The sequence below is a fragment of the Jaculus jaculus genome, chromosome X (genome assembly GCF_020740685.1).
Source record: "Jaculus jaculus isolate mJacJac1 chromosome X, mJacJac1.mat.Y.cur, whole genome shotgun sequence".
Taxonomy (NCBI): Eukaryota; Metazoa; Chordata; class Mammalia; order Rodentia; family Dipodidae; genus Jaculus; species Jaculus jaculus.
The window spans coordinates 50,368,619-50,391,471 of record NC_059125.1 but is presented as its reverse complement, the minus strand read 5'-3'; the positions used below and the strand labels follow the sequence as shown (position 1 = coordinate 50,391,471).

General features: G+C 43.1%; 1 protein-coding gene across 2 annotated transcripts in view; it reads right to left on the bottom strand.

The window, feature by feature from the left end:
* Window positions 1–2,108: 2,108 nt before the first annotated feature.
* Window positions 2,109–22,853, bottom strand: part of Tbc1d25 (TBC1 domain family member 25) — a 34,799-nt gene continuing 14,054 nt past the window's right edge. For both annotated transcript variants that reach the window (XM_004672817.2, XM_045141027.1), the window contains 3 exons: window positions 4,488–4,615; window positions 4,171–4,359; window positions 2,109–3,672 (listed from right to left, as the gene is read on the bottom strand). In XM_004672817.2, coding sequence (XP_004672874.1) covers window positions 2,311–3,672; window positions 4,171–4,359; window positions 4,488–4,615 — 1,679 coding nt within the window. In that variant the 3' untranslated portion in view covers window positions 2,109–2,310. The remainder of the gene's footprint in view (window positions 3,673–4,170; window positions 4,360–4,487; window positions 4,616–22,853) is intronic.

The window sequence follows — 22,853 nt, the reverse complement described above, 5'->3', positions numbered from 1 at the left end:
CCCCTCCCCCATCACCTATACTTTCTGCAGTGAGGTAGCGCAGCCAGATTTTTTCCAAGGCAACATGGGGAAGAGGTAAGACCCATAATTTACATCTCCATTTCCCTAATCTACCCTCTATTTGCTGCCTCCAAGTCATATCCCCCTCAAAACAGACACTACTTCAAGACTGCCCTATAGGTCTGGAGAGATGGCACAGCAGTTAAGGCTCTTGCCTGTGAAGCCTAAAGACCCAGGTTTGAATCTCTAGTACCCACATAAGCCAAATGTACAAGGTGGCACATGCATCTGGAGTCTGCAGTGGCTGGAGGTTCTGTCATATCCATTCTCTCTCTCTCAAATGAGCAAACAAATAAACCATTTTTTAGACTGGGCATGGTGGCACACGTCTTTAATCCCAGCACTTGGGAGGTAGAGGTAGGAGGACTGCTGCCTTCTACTTTCCCATTGGTCTCAGAGCCATGCTACACCATGTTTTCCCCTGTGGTTTCACTAATGGTGGTTTCAGCAGCTTTTACTGTCTGCCATCCTGGCAGGGAACAGAAGGCCCAAGTATCCCAGAAGAACAAGTTTCTGTCTTATAGGACACCTAAGGATTCACTGACACTCAAAGGTCCCAAGCCACCATACACACAATTGAACTGTCTGGCCCATCAAATATCAGAGCTCATTAATCACAGAACATATCACACAGGGTATCAATAGGCTGCTGACAAAAGGGGCATTGTGGTTCCCCAGAGGGCCCTATACTCCCTTGTTCTTAGTATGAACTTGGTACACTCACTGTTTGAACACACTGGATACAGGCGAGTCCTGTCCTGTTCCAGGTGAGTAATCCCTCTCCTCCAATGCTGGAAGATAATGAGAACCTTTTAGGGTCATCTGCAGGTTTTTTTTTTTTTTTCCCATTATCAGTTTTACATGGCAATCTAAGGGGAGATAGGTGAGATGTTTGCCCTGATGCCCTCTCATCTCTGGTCACATTGCACAATGCAATCACTTCTAGCCAGACCTGGCATGGCTAGGTCACCATCTGGGGACCCGTTAACTCCATCACTTGCCACATCCTTAGTACAAGATAGTTCGCGACCTGTGAGAAAACTCTTACCTTTTGACAAGTGGAGAAAAGAGTAGGCTTTTTTTTTTCTTTTGAGATAGAATCTCACTATGTAGCCCCAGTTGGCCTTGAACCTGTGATCCTCCTGCCTTCGCTTCCCAAGTAGCTGGGAACGTAGGTATTGGTGGATGCCACTGGGGCCTGAGTAAAGGCCTGATTTTGATGGATCTTCCAAATAATTAGGCAAACTCTTTATGGGTCTAAACTGTATCAATGCTTGGGTTTTTTGTTTTTTTTTCATGTGAGTGAAAAGGCAAATATTTAGGTTTAATTGATGAAACAAGACAGGTGTGACCTGTAAGCCTCAGTTAGGGACTTAGGCATGACAATACCACACACAGTTGTTTTTTTTTTTTTTTTTTTTTCTGAGGTGGGGTCTCACTCTGGCCCAGGCTGACCTGGAATTCACTCTCAGGGTGGCCTTAAACTCACCGTGATCCTCCTACCTCTGCCTGCCGAGTGCTGGGATTAAAGGCGTGCGCCACCATGCCTGTCCCACACACAGTTCTTTAAGCTGGCTCCACAAGTGACAATACCAGTACAGTAGCCTTTGATCTCTGCTCTGAGCTTCCAGCATCAGTGCATAGGACTCACAGAGAAAGGTCTAGAAATGGTGATATGTGGATTGCCAGGGGTGGATAGCCAGAAGTTTCTCAAGTAGGCCATGAGTTGATAATATTTGTAATATATGTGGCCCATTTTTGAGCCAGAAACTCTCATTTCTTCATGTCTATTCTGGAAAGGACATTCACAACATCACCCAGAGCCTGTATTCTAGGAACATAGACGTACCACTGCTCTAGGCTTTTGCAGAGCAGTCCCCAGCCAAGGATCACCATCTACAAGTGACTCACAGAAGCCAGGCTCTGCTACTGGACAAGTGGGAACCACACTTATTAAAGTATTTCGGCCCTATCAGCTAAAGAGCCCAGTTATTCCACCTACATCATCACCCAGGGAAGGGGCAGAGAAATACACAGACCATGGTGACTGTGTGCAAAGTGGTTTAAAAACAAAAGAACAGCAAAGAGGTTGTGACCTCCATGGGGCAGTGCCAAGGTTGAGCCCCACATACTCAAACATGGGGAGAAAGGGCCCCAGGTTCAAACACATCTAGGGATGACAGGCAAGGAGGTCCTCATGGAAAAATACCGAGTACCAGTGGGGCTGATAGAGGGCTAGAGGGAGCATAATCAAGATGGAGCAGTGGCCTCAGCCCCCTCCTCTGAGTCCCACACTTCAGACTGCAGGTAATCAGCAAAGAGAGCCTTAGCCCGGCGCAGAACACGCCCCAGATGGTGTTTACGCACCAGGCGGTCAAAGTGCATGGCCAGCTCGTTGTAATCCAGTCCATTGCGCATGATGTGGTCACGGTGTTCCAACAGGATAGCCAGGCAGAGGAAGAGCATGAATGGGTTCCCCTGGCCAAACTCTTGGGGTGGGGGCAGGCCCATAGGAGGTGGGTGTGTCGAGGACTGCCTAAGGTCTCCAGGAGAACCTACCTCTTGCATCAAGGGAGATCCCAGAGCCATGTCACCAGAGGGAGAGGCCTCTTGGGTGGATGGTGGAGATGATGAAGATGGGGAATCAGGATGGGAAGATGGAGAGAGGAGTGGGTCTGGGGAATTCAGCAAGGGCTCAGACAACGACTTGGAGCTAATGAGGGCAGCTGGGTATGGCAGCTGGACCAGAGGGTCCCTCCTGGGGCCTGTTTTATCCCTGAGTTTCTGGAGACCATCCAGACTGGCTTGTCTCAGGAGACGTCCCCCACCACTAGGCCCCTGGCTAGATGTAGCCAGGTGGTCAACAGCATGTTCAAAAGCACTGCCTCCTCCACCAGCAGGTCTCAGCATGTGCCTCTGACGTACTGGTCGTGCCCTGTGGCCCCCAAACCCAGTGTCTGTCACTTGGTTGGGGGGTCCAACGAGCTCTACTTCATGCTTGGGAGGATCAGGGGGCAATGAACTCCAGGTGACCTCGAGCATGCGGAGTGCGTCATCAAAGGCAAACTCCCGCTTAAGCTCCAGCAGTAGCCAGCGGTAACAGAAAAAGAGGTCATCAGCACCCGCTTCTTGCAGGTACTGGTAGAAGTCTGGGTCAGCATGTCTCAACAGCAGCTTGAGGTGGGCAAACTTGGTGGCCATGGCACGGCCATCAGGATGGAAGTTGGCAGCCAGGCGCTTCATGATGCCACAGAAGCACACAAATGCATGGCCCTCATGGTCCATGACAGCAAGGATGGGTGAAGCAAGGTCACTCATACCCTGGCAGTAGGACACCTGTGGGTGGGTAACCGCATAGGTGGTGAGCAGGTCATGCAGGGCCCGTAGATGTGGGCCATCTTCCGGCCCTGCATAGTAGGGGTGGGCCCGGTCTGTTCTCAGCACATCCTTGAGAACTGTACTACGGATGAATTCTAGGTCTTCAGAGTTCACTCGCTGAGCCCATTCGCTCTTGAGCTGCTCATATTCACGACTCTTACGTTTCATGTAGTCCATTCGCTCACGGCCTGTCAGTCCATCTGGGTACACATTCAGCAGGTACCGCCACACCACCTGGACAAGGACAAAAGAAAAAGATGAAACTGAATTTCTAAGTAAGCTGCCACACTAACGTTCATTAGTCACCACCCAACCCCCTGTGGTCTCTTGGCTTTCTGTGGTACGCTGGCTTTCCTATCACTGGTTCCTAGGCCCTCCTGAAGTAAGAACCTCCTGCTGTAGAGTATCTCCAACCTACTTATTTTATTTTCATTTTTAAATTTGAGGGCGACAGGCAAAGAGGGAGAAAGTGAGAGACAGAGAGAGAGAGAGAGAATGGGCACACCAGGGCTTCCAGCCACTACAAACGAACTCCAGATGCATGTGCCACCTTGTGCATCTGGCTTACGTGGGTCCTGGGGAATCGAGCCTCGAAGCAGGGTTCTTAGGCTTCACAGGCAAGCACTTAACCGCTAAGCCATCTCTCCAGCCCTCCAACCTCCACTGAATGTATCTCATGGGCTACCAATGAGCATGGAGTGATAGGCATGGTAAGTGACTGAGGAGGTTCACCTTTCTCAGTGAGGGTTCCACACCACCATGATAGATCCGCAGACGCAACTCCTCAGGACGGGAGAGCTGGCCCTCATGATTCAGGTATGTATGAAATTCAGCATCGCTCAGGGGTGGTTTGAAAGGTTTGACATCTTCTCCATATGACCAGCTCAGCACCTGCTGGACCTTAGACAACGTGCGGCCCACCTAGGAAGGAAGAGGGAGAAAGGTCACTGGTTACCTGTGTAGGTTAGAACAGATATTCTGGGTTGGGGGGGTTCCAGACAGGTCCTTCCCTCCAACCATAGCTGGCCCCCCTAGTACCCTGAAAGCACCTGAGAGATGATGGATTGTGTGAAAGGCAGGGCAGCTGTTGTCAGCGATGACCGTTTCTCAGCCAGTAGCAAGTCAGAACCAATGACATCCTTGGGGCTGATTATGTCCCAGTCTTCCAGTAACGGGCCTGGGCATACAGAGTGAAGAATAGGGATGAGAACCCAAATCTCAGTGCGGGCTGTATCATCCAAACAATGTGAAAATATCAACCATAATCCCAGCACTCAGGAGGCACAGGCAGGAGGATGGCTGTGAGTTTGAAGCCACCCTGAGACTACATAATGAATTCCTGGTCAGCCTGGGCTAGAGCAAGACCCTACCTCAAAAAAAGACAATAATAAAAAAAAGACAATATAAAGCCGGGCATGGTGGCGCATGCCTTTAATCCCAGCACTCGGGAGGCAGAGGTAGGAGGATTGCCATGAGTTCAAGGCCACCCTGATATGACAGAGTTAATTCCAGGTCAGCCTGGACCAGAGTGAGACCCTACCTCGAAAAACCAAAAAAAAAAAAAAAAAGACAATATAGAGTTACGTATTGTATATGAGGGGCCACATATATGATGCTGTTCCTACAGATTAAAACAGGGAGAGATAAATTGGGCATAGTGGCACATGCCTTTAATCCCTGTACTTGGGAGGCAGAGGTAGAAGGATCGCCACAAATTCGAGGCCACCATGAGACTACATAGTGAATACTAGGTCAGCCTAGGCTACAGTGAGGCCCTACCTTGAAAAACAACAAAAATAAAGTGGAGATAAACAATTCTTATTGTCTAGTAATGTCATAGCTATTATAGCACAAGACATTCCTCATGAGATGAGTGTAAATAAGTCTTCAGTGCTAGTTGTATAAAAGTTTAGCAACACACTTATGTAGAGTACATAATACTTTATAATGAACAACTATGTAAGTGTCATATGTATACTTCATCATTAAAGTATACTTTTTTGGGGGGGAATTTTTGAGGTAGGGTTTCACTCCAGCTCAGGCTGACCATCCTCCTACCTCTGCCTCCTTCTGGAATTAAAGGCATATGCCACCATGCCCGGCTTAGTTAAGATGCTGGTCATGGTGGCCCACACCTGTACTTCTAGCTACTCAAGTGGCTGGGGCAGGAGGATCACAAATACATGGCCAGCCTGAGCAACTCAGTAACCTATCTCAACATAACAACAAAACTCAAAAGTCACCATAGTGCTGAGAAGTGACAGTGGGATGTTCAGCACTGAGACATCTCTATCATACCTTCCAAGGCTCAGGGTCCATTGAAGAAGTGGTGAAAAGAATGTAGAGCCAAAGGAAGTGTAGGGCTGCTTACAATGCCCTCTTCCACAAAGAAAAAGGCATGGATATCCAGGACCTCACAGTGCCTGGCACTATCTACACAAGACCCCCATAATAAGAGGGAAAGAGGATGACATCAAAATAAAAGAGAGACTAATTGAGAGGGGGTTGGGATATGATGGAGGGTGGATTTGTGAGGGGGGGGAAGTAGGGGTGAGGAGGGAATTATCATGGTTTATTTCTCTATAATTATGGAAGCTTGTCAGTTTATTTTTATTTTTTTTTGTTCATTTTTTATTTATTTATTTGAGAGCGACAGACATAGAGAGAAAGACAGATAGAGGGAGAGAGAGAATGGGCGCGCCAGGGCCTCCAGCCACTGCAAACAAACTCCAGACGCGTACGCCCCCTTGTGCATCTGGCTAACGTGGGACCTGGGAAACCGAGCCTCGAACCGGGGTCCTTAGGCTTCACAGACAAGCGCTTAACCGCTAAGCCATCTCTTCAGCCCCAGTTTTTTAAAAAAATATTTCTATTTATTTATTTGAGGGGGGGAGAATGTGCATGCCAGAGCCTCCAGTCATTGTAAATGAACTCCAGATGCATGGGCCCCCTTATACATCTGGCTTATGTAGGTCCTGGAGAGTTGAGTCAGGATCCTTTGGCTTTGCAGGCAAACACCTTAACCACTAAACCATCTCTCCAGGCCAAAGCTGTCAATAGTTAAAAAACAAACAAACAAACAAACAGCCCATAAACAAAATAATTAAAAAATAAAAATGGGGCTGGAGAGATGGCTTAGTGGTTAAGCACTTGCTTGTGAAGCCTAAGGACCCTGGTTCAAGGCTCGACTCCCCACATTAAGTCAGATGCACAAGGAGGCACATGCATCTGAAGTTCATTTGCAGTGGTTGGAGGCCCCAGTGTGCCCATTCTGTCTGTCTTTGTGCCTCTTTCTCTGTCTGTCGCTCTCAAATAAATAAAAATTAAAAAAAAAAACCTGGTGTGTTGGTGCACACCTTTAATCCCAGCAATTGGGAGGCAAAGTTAGTAGAATAACCCTGAGTTCGGGGCTACTCTGAGACTACCTAGTAAATTCCAGGTCAGCCTGGACTAGAGTGAGACTCTACCTTGAAAAACCATTAAAAAAGAGGGTTTAAAAATTTAAGAAACAGAGCTGGGTGTGTAGCTTAGTGATAGAGTGTTTTCCTAGTATATGCAAGGTCCAGGGTTCAATTGCTAGTATCTTTTAATTTTTTTTGTTAATTTATTTTATTTATTTGAGAGAAACAGACAGAGAGAGAATGGGCATGAAAAGAACTCCAGATGAATGCGCCCCCTTGTGCATCTGGCTTACGTGGGCACTGGGGAATAAAGCCTCAAACCAGGGTCCTTAGGCTTCACAGGCAAGTGCTTAACCCCTAAGCCATTTCTCCAGCCCCAATTGCTAGCATCTTAAAAAATAGAGAGTCAGGGGAAAGTGTGGGGGATGGGGAGGGAGGGAATTACCATGGGATTTGTTTTTTTTATAATCATGGAAAATGCTAATAAAAATTTTTAAATTTTTAAAAAAGTAGAGAGTCATACCTAAAATTAGCCAAGAAAGTTGAAAATTAAGATGGGTCTAGTGGTGTATACTTGTGATCCTAGCACAAAATTGCACAAGTTTGAAGCTAGCCTGGGCTACACAGTGAATTCAAGGCTGGCCTGAGTGAGACACTGTCTTAAAACACAGCCAGGCATGGTGGTGCATGCCTTTAATTCCAGCATTTGGAAGGCTGAGGTAGAAGGATGAGTTTGAGGCCATCCTTAGACTACATAGTGAATTCCAGGTCAGCCTGGGCTAGAGTGACACCCTACCTCAAACAAACAAACAAACAAACAACAACAAAACAAAACAAAACAAAACAAAACAAAAAAAGAACACCAAAAAGGTTGAAAATTAAAAACAAACAACAAAAAAAACCTTTAAAGTATACCTAGTATCTTAAAAAGTAGAGAGTCATACTTAAAATTAACCAAGAAAGGAAGATCAGGTGTTCACAGTCATTCTTTGCTACATACTGAATTTGAGGCCAGCCTGGAGTACATGAGATTTTGCCTCAAAAAAAGGGACTAGAGAGATTGTTTAGTGGTTAAGGCACTTGCCTGCAAAGCCAAAGGACCTCAGTTTGATTCCCCAAGACCCATGTAAGCCAAATGCACAAGGTGGCACATGTGTCTGGGGTTCATTTACAGTGTCCAGAGACCCTTGTGTGCCCATTCTCTCTCTCTTTCCCCCCTCTCTCTCAAGTAAGTAAATAAAAATATTTTTTAAAAAGGGCAGGAGAGGGCTGAGAGACAGCTTAGCGATTAAGGCGCATGCCTGCAAAGCCTAGAGGACCCAGGTTTGATTCTCCAGGTCCCACATAAGCCAGATATGCATGGTGGCACATGCACATGGAGTTCGTTTGCAGTGGCTAGAGGCCCTGTCGTGCCCATTCTCTCTCTCTCCCCTTCCCTCTTTCTGTTTCTAAACAATAAATAAAAATTCAAAAAGAAAAGCTATTAAAAATAAAATAAAAAGAGCAGGAGAGATGGCTGAGTGGTCAAGATGCTTGACCTGCAAAGCCTAAGGACCTAGGTTTGACTCCCCAAGTGCCCACATAACCCAGATGCCCAAGGTGGTGATGTGTATGGAGTCTGTTTACAGAGGCTAGAGGCCCTGGTGTGCCCATTCTTTCCATCTTTCTCTCTCTCAAGTAAATAAATATTTTTAAAAAGGCTAGAGAGAGCTGGAGAGATAGCATTGCAGTTAAGGTGCTTGCCTGTGAAGTCCCCAGAATCCACTTAAGCTAGACACAAAAGGTGGCACACACGTAGAAAGTGGTGCACACACCTGGAGTTTGACTGCAGTGGCTGGAGGCCCTAGCATGTCAATTCTCTCTCTCGCTCTCTCTTTGCCTCTCATTAAAAATAAAAACCAGGCCAGAGAAATGGCTTACTGGTTAAGGTACTTGCCTGCAAAGCCAAAGGATCCAGATTCAATTCCCCAGGACCCATATAAACCAGATGTACAAGGGACACATGCATCTGGAGGCCCTGGCACACCCATTCTCTCTCTCTCTCCTATCTCGCTCTCTCTCTGATTGTAAATAAATGAATTTTTGAAAATATCTAAAAAAGGGTTGGGCATGGTGCTGCATGCCTTTAATCCCAGCACTCAGGAGGCAGAGGTAGGAGGATCACTGTGAGTTCGAGGCCACCCTGAGACTACATAGTGAATTGCAGGTCAGCCTGAGCTAGAGTGAGACCCTACCTCAAAAAACCAAAATAAATAAATAAATAAATAAATAAATAAATAAATAAATAAATAAAAATAAAAAAAGAGCTGACACCATGCGTAGTGGCACATGCATTTAATCCCAGCATTTGGGAGGCAGAGCTAGGAGGATCACCATGAGTTCGAGGCCACCCTGAGATTACACAGTAAATTCCAGGTCAGCCTGAGCTAGAGTGAAACCCTACTTAGAAAAAAAAAAAAAGAGAGAGAGAGAGAGAGACAGGGCTGGAGGGATGGCTTAGTGGTTAAGACATTTGCCAGCAAAGCCAAAGGACCCAGGTTCAATTCCCCAGGACCAACGTTAACCAGATGCACAAGATGGCACATGCATCTGTAGTTCGTGTGCAGTGGCTGGAGGCCCACTCCCATTCTGTTTTCATCTTTCTGTCTGTCAAATACATAAATAAATAAAAATAAAATATTTTTTAAAAAGACAAAAAAGTGGCTGGAGAGATGGTTCAGGGGTTAAGGCACTTGCCTGCAGAGCCTCAGGACGTAGGTTCAATTCCCCAGAAACCATGAAAAACCAGATGCACAAGGTGGCACATGTATCTAGAGTTCCTTTGCCATGGCTGGAGGCCCTGGTGTACCCATGCTCTCTCTTTCTCAAACAAACAAACAAATGGCTGGAGAGATAGCTTAGCACTGAAGAACTTGCCTGCAAAGCCAAATGACCAGGTTTGATTCTCCAGATGCACAGGTGGTGCATGCATCTCGAGTTCATTTGCAGGGGCTAGAGACCTTGATGCATCCATTCTACTCCCCCATCTGCCTCTTTCTCTCAAATAAGTAAATAAATAAATAAATAAATAAAATATTTTATTTATTTTTTTTTTGGTTTTTCGAGTTAGGGTCTCACTCTGGCTCAGGCTGACCTGGAATTCACTATGTAGTCTCAGGGTGGCCTCGAACTCTCGGCGATCCTCCTACCTCTGCCTCCCAAGTGCTGGGATTAAAGGCGTGCGCCACCACGCCCGGCTAAAATATTTTAAATATATATATATTTTGGGGGTTGGAGAGATGGCTTAGCATTTAAGGAGTATGCCTACAAAGCCTAAGGACCCAGGTTTGATTCTCCAGGTCCCACATAAGCCAGATGCACATGATGGTGCATGAGTCTGGAGTTCTGCAGAGGCTGGAGGACCTGGAGTGCCTATTCTCACTCTCTCTCTCTCTCTCCCTCTCTCTGTCTCAAATAAATAAATAAATAAATTAAATAGATAGGGCTGGGTTGGAGACATGGCTTAGCAGTTAAGCGCTTGCCTGTGAAGCCAAAGGAGCCTGGTTCAAGGCTCGATTCCCCAGGACCCACGTTAGCCAGATGCACAAGGGGGCGCATGCATCTGGAGTTCATTTGCAGTGGCTGAAGGCTCTGGCATGCCCATTCTCTCTCTCTCTCTCTGCCTATTTCTGTCTCTCTCAAATAAATAAATAAAAATAAATAATGATATTTAATATAGATAGGGCTGGAGAGATGGCTTAGTGGTTAAGGCACTTGCCTGCAAAGCCAAAGGATCCAGGTTCGATTCCCCAGGACCCACGATAGCCAGATGCACAAGGGGGCGCACGCGTCTGGAGTTCACTTGTAGTGGCTAGAGGCCCTGGCACGCCCATTCTCTCTCTCTCTGCTCTCTCTGTCTCCCCCTCTTTCTCTCTGTCAAATAAATACATAAAAATAAAATATTTAAAAAATAAAAAATAGATAAATAAAATGTTTAAAAAATAAAAAAAATATTTTTTAAAAAAGGGCACCTCTCAAGCTCAAAAGCACTTAATAGGAAAAGAGGAATGATATACAAGAGAGATATTATGTACTGATAAAATGAAACAAAGACCACATTAATAAAATAGGCAAAGGATTTCTACAAATATAAACCCACCTAAGTGAGAAAGTCTGACCTGGACCACATAAGACTGTAAATAGTCTTTATATAACCCACTTAGAGTGAATATGCACACATTCCCTGAAGGTGCATCCAAGTATGATCTGGCCCAGACCCTGCTTGTGATATTATATAATACACAGGGTAACATCCCAAACCTTAAATTAGTATATAAACCTACTACAATACTAGTCAGAAACTTGATTTTCCCCCTATAATAGATACAATTATTTTAAAGTTCACAAGGAAGATTTAATATTTAAGAAAAGCTAAGGAAAAGGAACAGCAGGGCAGCCTACAGTTGCCTTATTAAAGCTGACCACAAAAGCACTGCCATACATGCAGAATCCATAAATATATCAGAAAGATCATTCACTCTGACCAAGTAGGCTTTAGCCCAGAGATGCAGGGATGGTTCAACATATGCATACCAATAAACATAATACATTATATAAATGGAATGAAGGACTAAAATCAGATGGTCATCTCAATAGATGCAGAAAGGGCATTTAACAAAATCCAACATCCCAGGCTGGAGAGATGGCTTAGTGGTTAAGGTGCTTGCCTGCAAAGCAAAAGGACCCAGGTTCAATTCCCCAGGACCCACATAACCAAGAAGAGCAAGGTAGTGCATGCATCTGGACTTAGTTTGCAGTGGCTGGAAGCCCTGACATGCCCATTCTCTCTCTCAAATAATAAATAAAAATATTTAAAAATAATTTTAAAAATTCAACATCCCTTCATGGTAAAAGTCCTATAGGAACTGGGGAGGGGGAACAGAAGGAACATATTGCAACATAATTAAGGCTATCTATGACAAATGTACAGCCAGCATAATACTAAATGGAGAAAAACTTGAAGCTTTTCCACTAAAATCAGGAACAAGACAAGGGTGTCCACTGTCCCCACTTTTATTTAATATAGTACAGGAAGTCTTAGCTATAGCAATAGTACAAGAGACACACATATAATGGATACAAACTGGAAAAGAAGAGATCAAGTTATTATTATTTGCAGATGGTATGATTCTATACATAAAGGATCCTGAAGATTCTAACAGCAAATTGTTAGAGCGGATAAACACTTTTAGCAACGTACCAGTATACAAAATAAATACATAGAAATCAGTAGCCTTCCTATATACTAACAACAAACTGTAAAGGATGAAATCAGGGAATCACTCCTATTCACAATTGTCTCAAAAAAATAATAAAGTACCTTGGAATAAACCTAACCAAGGAAGTAAAGGATCTCTACAATTAATACTTTAGCCAAGCGTGGTGGCACACACCTTTAATCCCAGGATTTGGGAGGCAGAGGTAGGAGGATCACCATGAATTTGAGGCCACCCCGAAACTATATAGAAAGTTCCAGGTCAGCCTAGGCTAGAATGAAACTCTACCTCGAAAATCAAAAATCAAAAACAATTAAAAAAAAAACTTTAAAAAAACATAGCCAGGCATGGTGACACATGCCTTTAATCTTAGCACTTGGGAAGCAGAAGTAGGTGGATTGCCATGAGTTTCAGGCCACCCTAAAACTACATAGTGAATTCCAGGTAAACGGGCTAGAGCAAGACTCTACCTCAAAAAAAAAAAAAAAAAAAAGACAGCTAAAAATAGATTTGCCATATGATCCAGCTATAGCACTCCTAGGCATATATCCTAATGACTCTTCTCACTACCTTGGAGATACTTGCACAACCATGTTTATTGCTGCTCTATTCACAACAGCTAGGAAATGAAACCAGCCCAGATGTCCATCCACAGAGGAATGGATAATAAAGATGTGGTAAAAAATTATGAATTTTTTAGGGAAATGGATGGATCTGGACAAGATTATACTAAGTGAGGTAACCCAGGCCCAGAAAGCCAAATGTTGCATGTTCTCTCTTATGTGTGGATCCTAGCTACAAATGTATAAACTTGTGTGTGATCTGGCACCAAAAATCAGTAGCAGAGGCCTATAAGCTAGAAAAAGGCTGTAAGAGAGGGAGGAGAGGGAAGATCTTAAGAGGACATTCCATGTTCTTGGATTGGAAGAATCAATATTGTGAAAATGTCAATCTTACCCAAAGCAATCTGAACATTTAATATACTCCCCATCAAAATTCCAATGGCATTCTTCACGAAAATAGAAACAAACAATCCTAAAATTCATTTGGAAGCACAAAAAAAACCCCTCAAAATTCAAAACAATTTTGAGCAACAAAACCTGGCTGGTGGTATCACCATCCCTGATTTCAACCTATATTACAGAGCCATAGTAACAAAAACAGCATGGTATTGGCACAAAAACAGATATATAGATCAATGGAACATAATAGAGGACCCTGGGGTCTAGAGAGATGTCTTAGCGGTTAAGGTGATTGCCTGTGAAGCCTAAGGACCTATGTTAGTCCATATCCCACATAAGCCAGATGCGCAAAGGTGAGCTAAGCACAAAGTTGCACATGCCCACTAGGTGGCGCAAGCTTCTGTAGTTTGATGATTATGGTGGCTGAGGCCCTGACATGCCAATTCTATCCCTCTTTCTCTCTAATTTTTTTTTCTTTTTTTTTTTTTTTTAATACCAGAATAAAGGACCCGGATGTAAGTCCAGGCAGCTGCAGCTACCTGAGCATCAACAAAAATGCCAAAAATAAAAAATAAAATAAAATAAAAGACAAAAAAAAAATGCCAAAAATATTCTGTGGAGAAAACACAGCCTCTTCAACAAATAGTGCTGGGAAAACTAGATACCTATATATAGAAGGATTAAAGTAGATTCTTATCTCACTCCATGTACAAGGATGAAGTCCAAATGGATCAAAGACCTTAATATCAGACCTGAAACTCAAAAACTAGAGAAAAAAGTAGGGGAAACCTTTCAACATATTGGGATAGGCAAAGACTTTTGAATATAACCCAAGTTGCTCAGGAAATAAAACCACTAATCAACCACTAGGACCTCATGAAATTACAAAGCTTTTGTATAGCAAAGGACACTGTGAATAGAGCAAAGAATCAACCTACAGAATGGAAGAAAATCTTTGCCAGCTACACATCTGACAGAGGATTAATATCCAGGATATACAAAGAACTCAGAAAACTATGTGAGAAATCAGCCAGGCATGGTGGTGCATACGTTTAATCCCAGCACTCAGGAGGCAGAGGTAGGAGGATCACTATGAGTTCGAGGCCACCGTGAGACTACATAGTGAATACCAGGTAAGCCTGGACTAGAGTGAAACCCTACCATGAAAAACCAAAAATTAAAAAAATAAAAATAAAAAAAGACAATAAATGCTGACAAGGATGTGGGAAAAGAGGAGCCCTTCTACTCTGTTGGTGGAAATGTAATTTGGCATAGCCATTGTGGAAATCAGTATGGAGGTTTCTGAGACACCTAAAAACAGATTTAACATCTGACCCAGCTATAGCACTCCTAATCATATATCCTAAAGACTTGTCACACTACCTTAGAGAGACTTGCACATCCATGTTTAGTGCCACTCTATTCACATTAGGTAGGAAAAGGAACCAGCCTAGGTGTCCAACTGATGAGTGAATAATTAAGATGTGATGTATTTATACAATGGAGTTTTTTTTTAAAATTTTTTGTTCATTTTTTATTTATTTATTTGAGAGTGACAGACACAGGGAGAAAGGCAGATAGAGGGAGAGAGAGAGAGGATGGGCGCGCCAGGGCTTCCAGCCACTGCAAACGAACTCCAGATGCATGTGCCCCCTTGTGCATCTGGCTAACATGGGACCTGGGGAACCGAGCCTCGAACCGGGGTCCTTAGGCTTCACAGGCAAGTGCTTAACCACTAAGCCATCTCTCCAGCCCCGAGTTTTTTTTTTTTTTACATTTTTGTTTATATTTATTTATTTGACAGAGAAAGAGGGAGAGAGTGAGAGAATGGGTACACCAGGGCCTCCAGCCACTGCAAATGAATTCCAGATGAGTGTGCCCTCTTGTGCGTCTGGCTAACGTGGGTCCTGGGGAATCAAATCTGGGTCCTTTGGCTTTGCAGGCACATGCCTTAACTGGTAAGCAATCCCTGCAGCCCCTCACAATGGAGTTTTATTCAATGGTAAAGAAAAATGAAATTATGGAATTTGCAGGGAAATGAAAGGACCTAGAAAGGATTATACTTAAGTGAGGTAACCCAGGCCCAGAAAGCCAAGTGCTGCGTATTCTCTCTCATATGTGGATCCTAGCTACAAATGTTTGGACTTGTATGTAAGTTGTAATAAAACTCAGTAGCAGAGGCCAGTAAGCTAGAAAGGGGCTATCAGGGAAGGTGGAGAGGGGAGGACTTAAGGGGATGGTACTGTATATATGTGAGTAGAAGAACAGATTACTGTAGGTGGAAAGGCCTAAGTGAGGTCAGGGGAAGAGAGTGAGTAAAGGAAGGATGGGGGGAGGATTAAGCAAAATTTGAGAGGGTATGATTAAGTCATGGAAGGCTACTGTTTTGGACAATGGTATATCAAGAAGCCATAGATTGTTACTAGAAAATGTTCAGTGCCAGGGATGGGATACTTGCTAGTGAGTTGTTGGCCAGGGAGGTCCTTGATGTCCCCCAAAACATTACAGGCCATTGCCGAGGCCCTTGGTTTCCCACTGGGACTAGATGATAAGACCCTAGTGCTGAAGACTCCACATGCTTGGGCTGCAAGGCCACTGAGAAATCTTGCTGGAGCTGAGCTGAAAACCTCCTTGTTGACCAGCTGACAGAAAGCTAAAAGAGCTATTCTGCACACAGCTCCATGAGAGACAGAGGAGTCATCAATGGAAATAAACAACAGTGGGCACTCTAAGCCTTAAGTTTAGCCAGCCAGGCAAAATAAGCCAACGGGTGCAAGAGTAGCATGTTTGTTATGGGAAAAACCAACTGCTCTCTAATTGGATGGGAGGTCCATTGAGAAATACACACCTAGTACTGAAAACTTGTGTCAGGGAAGTCATGAGCCCTAGGGGTCTAACGACTGCTGGTGTTCAGCTAAATGCATATATTACACTCACCAAGCTGCCTGGTAAGCACTTCTCTTAATGGTCATCTCCATATATTAATGCTACTCTCACTTTTTGTTAGAGAAACTTTTCTTTTCAGATAGTGGTGACCTCTGGAATGACTCAAAAGGTACCACAGTGCTGAGAAGAAGTGGCAGAGGGGTGCTCAGCACTGAAACATCTCTATCATACCTTCCAAGGCTCCAGGGTCCATTGCAGAAGAGGTGGCAGAAAAAAAATATAAGAGCCAAAGGAAGGGTAGGACTGCTTCCTGATATACAATGGCCTGGATATTCATGACCTCACAGTGTCTGGCACTACCTACACATGACTGTCATACTATGAGGAAAAAATGATGACATTAAAAAAAAGAGATGGGCTGGAGAGATAGCTTAGCGGTTAAGGTGTTTGCCTGCAAAGCTGAAGGACCCAGGTTCGATTCTTCAGGACCCATGTTAGCCAGATGCACAAGGAGGCACACACATCTGGAGTTCATTTGCAGTGGCTGGAGGCCCTGGCATGCCCATTCTCTCTCTCCCTCTTTCTCTGTCAAATAAATAAATAAATAAAATTTTTTAAAAAGTTTAAAAAAATAAAAGAGAGGGCTAGAGGGATGGCTTAGAAGTTAAGGCACTTGCCTGCAAAGCCAAAGGTCCCAGGTTCAATTTCTCAGGACCCACATAAGCCAGATACACAAGGTGGCACATGTGTTTGGAGTTCATTTGCAGTGGCTGCAGGCCCTGGTGTGCCCATTCTGTTTGTCTGTCTCTCTGTCTGTCTCTCTCTCTCTCTCACCAATAAATAAATAACATATATTTAAAATAAAAGAAAGATTGAGAGGGGGAAGGGATATAACGGAGAGTGGAGTTATGAAGGGGAAAGTGGGGCCAGGGAATTATCTTGGTTTACTTTCTACAATTATAAAAGTTGTCAATAAAAGAAGGAAAGGTGTAGTGACATATGTCTTTAGCCCCAGTACATGGGAGGTGGAAGGAGGAGGATCACTGTGAGTTCCAGGCCAACCTGAGACTACATAGTGAATTCCAGGTCAGAATGGGCTACAGTGAAATCCTACCTCAAAAAAAAAAAAAAAGACAAAAACAAACAACAACAAAAAGCACTGTCAGAAAAGTAAAATGTTAGTATATGTGGGCTGGAGAGATGGGCTAAGGTGCTTGCTTATAAAGCCTAACAATCAGGGTTCAGTTTCCTAGTGCCCACATAAAACTAGATGTACCAAGCATCTGGAGTTTGTTTGCAGAGGCCCAGATGTATCTATCCTGTCTCTCATTTCTGTCTTTCTCTGCTTGTAAAAAAATAAATAAAATTTGGGGCTGGAGAGATGGCTTAGCAGTTAAGCGCTTGCCTATGAAGCCTAAGGACCCTGGTTCAAGGCTTGATTCCCCAGGACCCACGTTAGCCAGATGCACAAGGGGGGCGCACGGATCTGGAGTTCGTTTGCAGTGGATGGAAGCCCTGGCGTGCCCTTCCTTTCTTTCTATCTATCTATCTATCTATCTATCTATCTATCTATCTATCTATCTATCTATCTATCTGCCTCTTTCTCTTTGTCATTCTCAAATAAATAAATAAACAAAAATTAAAAATAAATAAATAAAATTATTAAAAAAATAAAATAAAATGGTTCCATAGCCACAATTAAAGCAAGTCAGTATAATGCAATAGAAATCCTAGAAATAGGGCTGAGCAGATGGTTCAGTGGTTAAAGTCACTTGCTTGTAAAGCCTGCCAGCCCAGTACCTCAGTAGCCACATAAAGGCTATCTAAAAAAACAACTGAAAAAAAAAGAGGGCTACATATATTAATGCTACTCTCACTTTTGGTAGAGAACCTTCTCTTTTCAGATGGTAGTGACCTGGGGATGACTCAGAAGGCATCATGGTGCTGGAAAGAAGTGACAGGAGTGCTCGGCACTGCAATATCTCTATCACACCTTCCAAGGCTCAGGGTCCATTGCGGAAGAGGTGGCGGAAAGAATGTAAGGGCCAAATGAAGGGTAGGACTCCTTATAACGTGCTCCCCCAGACACAAAATGGCCTGGATATCCATGACCTCACAGTGCCTGACACTACCTACATAAGACCATCATAAGAGGAGGAAAAGACCATGACATCAAAATAAAAGAGAGACTGATTGAGAGGGGGAGGGGATATGATGGAGAATGGAGTTTCAAAGGGGAAAGTGGGGGTAGGGAGGGCATTACCATGTGATATTATTTACAATCATAGAAGTTGTTAATAAAAAAATTTAAATGAGTGGATAATGAAGATGTGGCATATTGATACAATGGAGTTCTACTCAGTGGCAAAGAAAAATGAAGTTATGAAATTTGCAGAAAAATGGATGGACCTGGAAAGGCTTATACTAAGTGAGGTAACCCAGGCCCAGAAAGCCAAGCACCACATGTTCTCTCTCATATGTGGATCCTAGCTACAGACAACTGGGCTTCTGTGTGAGAAGGAAAATACTTAGTAGCAGAGGCCAGTAAGTTAAAAAGGAGATATAAAGGGAAGAGAAAGGAAGGGAGGAGGGTACTTAATAGGTTGATATTGTATATATGTAAGTACAATGATTGTGATGGGGAGGTAATATGATGGAGAATGGAATTTCAAAGGGGAAAGTGTGGGGGGAGGAGGGAAGGAATTACCATGGGATATTTTTTTACAATCATGGAAAATGTTAATAAAAATTAAAAATTAAAAAAAAAAAGTTTTAATATCCATTTGCTGCTGTAATAATAGTTAATTTGCAGATCTAAAGGCCAGTTATCTAAGACATGTCTATAAGGTTACATATCCTTAGAGACTCTAGGGAACAATCTGTTTCTTTGTCTTTTCTACCTTTTAGAAACCAGCTGCTTTTCTTCCTCATGACCCCTTCTTCCACCTCCAAGGCCAGCAACATCTACTTTGCTCTGTGATCTCTACATTTATTCTTGGTTTTTTTTTTTTTTTTTTTTTTTTTTTTTGGTTTTTCGAGGTAGGGTCTCACTCTAGCCCAGGCTGACCTGGAATTCACTATGGAGTCTCAGGGTGGCCTCGAACTCATGGCGATCCTCCTACCTCTGCCTCCCGAGTGCTGGGATTAAAGGCGTGCGCCATCACGCCCGGCTCTACATTTATTCTTACATCTTTTCTATCTCATTCTGATCCTCTTGCCTCTGCTACAATGACCTTATGATTCCATTAGGAACAGACCCACAGTCCAGGGTAATGGGTTTCATCTCAAGGTTATTAATCATATCTCAAACTCTTTTTCTAACATATTCAGACACCAGGAGTGCACATTTTGTAAGGGCCATTATCCAAAGTACTACAACAAAACTAGCACATTTAAATGAGCTACTTCTATGATGTATATTAGTTATTTCTACCATATCATTTTGCATTTTCTATGCACTGTACTATTTTCCAATCCCTCTTACTTGCTCTCACTTTCTCACTCTCTCTCTCTTTACATTGAGCTTGTAAGCTTTCTTTAAGACCCCCACATCCATGACCATTTTGTGTTCATTTTTCTTCTTTTCTGAACACTATGGATTCCATTCATGTTATTTCTTTAAGTATCTACTCTTATATTTTTAACAAACAAATTAGATATTTTCATAAAATAATGGATGAATTTAACACTTTTTTAACACTAATAAAGACAAGGATCCTTCCACACATTTATTACCCTTTTCCTATCCTTATTCTTTTTTTTATTTAAAAAAAATTTTTTTTGTTCATTTTTAATTTATTTATTTGAGAGCGACAGACATAGAGAGAAAGACAGATAGAGGGAGAGAGAGAATGGGCACGCCAGGGCTTCCAGCCACTGCAAACGAACTCCAGACGCGTGCGCCCCCTTGTGCATCTGGCTAACGTGGGACCTGGGGAACCGAGCCTCGAACCGGGGTCCTTAGGCTTCACAGGCAAGCACTTAACCGCTAAGCCATCTCTCCAGCCCACCTATCCTTATTCTTATATAGAATTTTAATCTTCTCTTCTTTACACGAAAAAGTTGATTATTATCAATTATTAACCAGTCACTCACTAGGTACTAAAAGAAACAAAATAGTTTTATGATTTTTTTCTTTTTTTGTTATAACTCTACTTTCTTCTAGTGTTTTTGTTTGGTTTCATTTAATCTGTTTTAGTTTGAGATGGTCTCTGGTGTCCAGACTGACTTCAAATTTGTGGGCTCAAACAATCCTTCCATCACACCCTCCAAAACAGCTGCACTACAGATATATACCAACCCCAACTTAGTTTGTACTTCTTTTTACTAAACTAATAAATGTATATCTAGGTTCTTTGGTAGCATCTTACAATTTACAAGAACCTTCTATTACATGATAGGGTCAGCTGAGTATAAGAGTCTACTTGACAGGTTTATTTTTCCTTTCAACTCTTCTAAGACTAAGTTCTTATCTTAGTTGTTGATGCTAATTTCTCTATTAGTTTGATTATTGTTCTTTCACAAGCAATTTGTCTTTTCTCACTAATTTATTTTAAGACTGCCTCTTTCTTCCGCTCTCAAATAAATAAATAATTAATAACTTTCTAAGGACCCAGGTTCAAATCTCCAGATCCCATGTAAAGCAGGTACACATGGTGGTGCATGCGTCTGGAGTTCATTTTCAGTGGCTAGAAGCCCTGAGTGCCTATTCTCTCTCTCTCTCTCTCTCTCTCTCATAAATAACTAAAATAAAATAAATCTTTCAAAAAAGAAAAAAATATTTTTATTTATTTATTTGAGAGACAGAAAGAGACATATACACAGAGACAGAGAGAGAGAATGGGTGGGCCAGGGTCACCAGTCACTGTAAATAAACTCCAGATGCACTTTGTACATCTGGCTTTACATGACTATTGGGGAAACAAACCCTGGTTGTTAGGCTTTGCAGGCAAGCACCTTAACTGCTGAGCCATGTCTCCAGGCTTTTTTATTTTTCAAGATAGGATCTCGCACTAGCTCAGGCCGATCTGGAGTTCACTATGTAATCTCAGGATGGCCTCAAACTCACAGCAATCCTCTTACCTCTGCCTCCCAAGTGCTGAGAATAAAGGTGTGTGCCACCATGTCTGGCAATAGATAAATATTTTAAAAAGAATTATATGATCTGGGCTGGAGAGATGGCTTAGTGGTTAAGCACTTGCCTGTGAAGCCTAAGGATCCCAGTTTGAGGCTCAGTTCCCCAGGACCCACATTAGCCAGATGTACAAGGGGGCGCATGCATCTGGAGTTTGCAGTGGCTGGAAGCTCTGGTGGATCCATTCTCTCTCTCTCTCTCTCTCTCTCTCTCTCTCTCTCTCTCTCTCTCTGCCTCCTTCTCTCTGTTGCTCTCAAATAAATATATAAAAATAAACAAACAAAAAACATTAAAAAAAAAGAATTATATGATCTGGAGAGATTGCTTAGTGGTTAAGGCACTTGCCTGCAAAATCTAATGATCTGGGTTTAATTCCCCAGTAAGCACGTAAACTCAGATGCACAAAGTGGTGCACATATCTGGAGTGCATTTGCAGTGGCTAGAGGCCCTGGTGTACTCATTCATTCTCTCTCACTCTCTCTTCCCTTGCAAATAAACAAAGATTTTAAACAAAAAATATTAGAAATACTAGGAACTCAATCCAGGCGTGGTAGTGCACACCTTTAATCCCAGCACTCACGAGGCAGAAGTAGGAGGATTGCTGTGAGTTTGAGAGGCAACCCTGCTGAGATTACATAGTTAATTCCAGGTCAGCCTAGGCCAGAGTGAGACCCTACCTCGAAAAACCAAAGAAAAAACCAAAACAAACAAACAAAAAAACTCAGGACTACTAGCAAATGAGTTGGGTGTGGTAGCACATGCCTTTGACCCCAACACTTGGGAAGCAGAGATAGAAGGATCAGGCCTGGTATGGTGGTGCACAATTTTAATCCTAGCACTCTGGGAGACACTAGGAAGAGGATCACCGTGAGTTCAAGGCCACCCTGAGACTACATGGTGAATTCTGGTCAGCCTGGACTATAATTGAGACCCTACCTTGAAAAATAAAACAAACCAAAGAAGAGGTAGGAGGATTGCTGAGGCCAGCCTGAGACTACATACATAGTAAATTCCAGGTCAGCCGGGATGAGACACTACCTCTTAAAACTAAAAAAAAGAAAAAAAGAAACACTAGGAAATTAAGCCAGAAGGATGGGATAAAGACCCTTACAAAAGGCTTGAGAAAGTGGGTTTGCTCTTTCTACTCCTCTGCCCTGTGAGGACATAGCATTCAGCCCTTTTTATTTGTTCTTTTATTCTCTCCACCATGTAAGAACACAGCAAGGAGGCTTTCAAGAGACATGTAATTTTCTGTTGTTGTTTTTCGAGGTAGGGTCTCACTCTAGCACAGGCTGACCTGGAATTCACTATGGAGTCTCAGGGTGGCCTCAAACTCATCACGATCCTCCTACCTCTGCCTCCCGAGTGCTGACATTAAAGGCGTGTGCCACCATGCCCGGTTTAGTCATGTAATTTGTGAGCACCTGGATCTTGACTTCCCAGCCTACAGAACTATAAAAATTCATTTCAGGAGCTGGAGAGATGGCTTAGTGGTTAAACGCTTGCCTGTGAAGCCTAAGGACCCAGGTTCGAGGCTCAGTTCCCCAGGACCCACGTTAGCCAGATGCACAAGGGGCGCACACATCTGGAGTTCGTTTGCAGTGGCTGGAAGCCCTGGCGTGCCCATTCTCTCTCTATCTGCCTCTTTCTCTATCTGTCACTCTCAAATAAATAAAAATGAACAAAAAAATTCATTTCAGTTGTTTATAAATTACCTACGTTATAATATTCTTTTGCTTTTTATTTATATATTTTATTGAAAAATTCCATAATTATA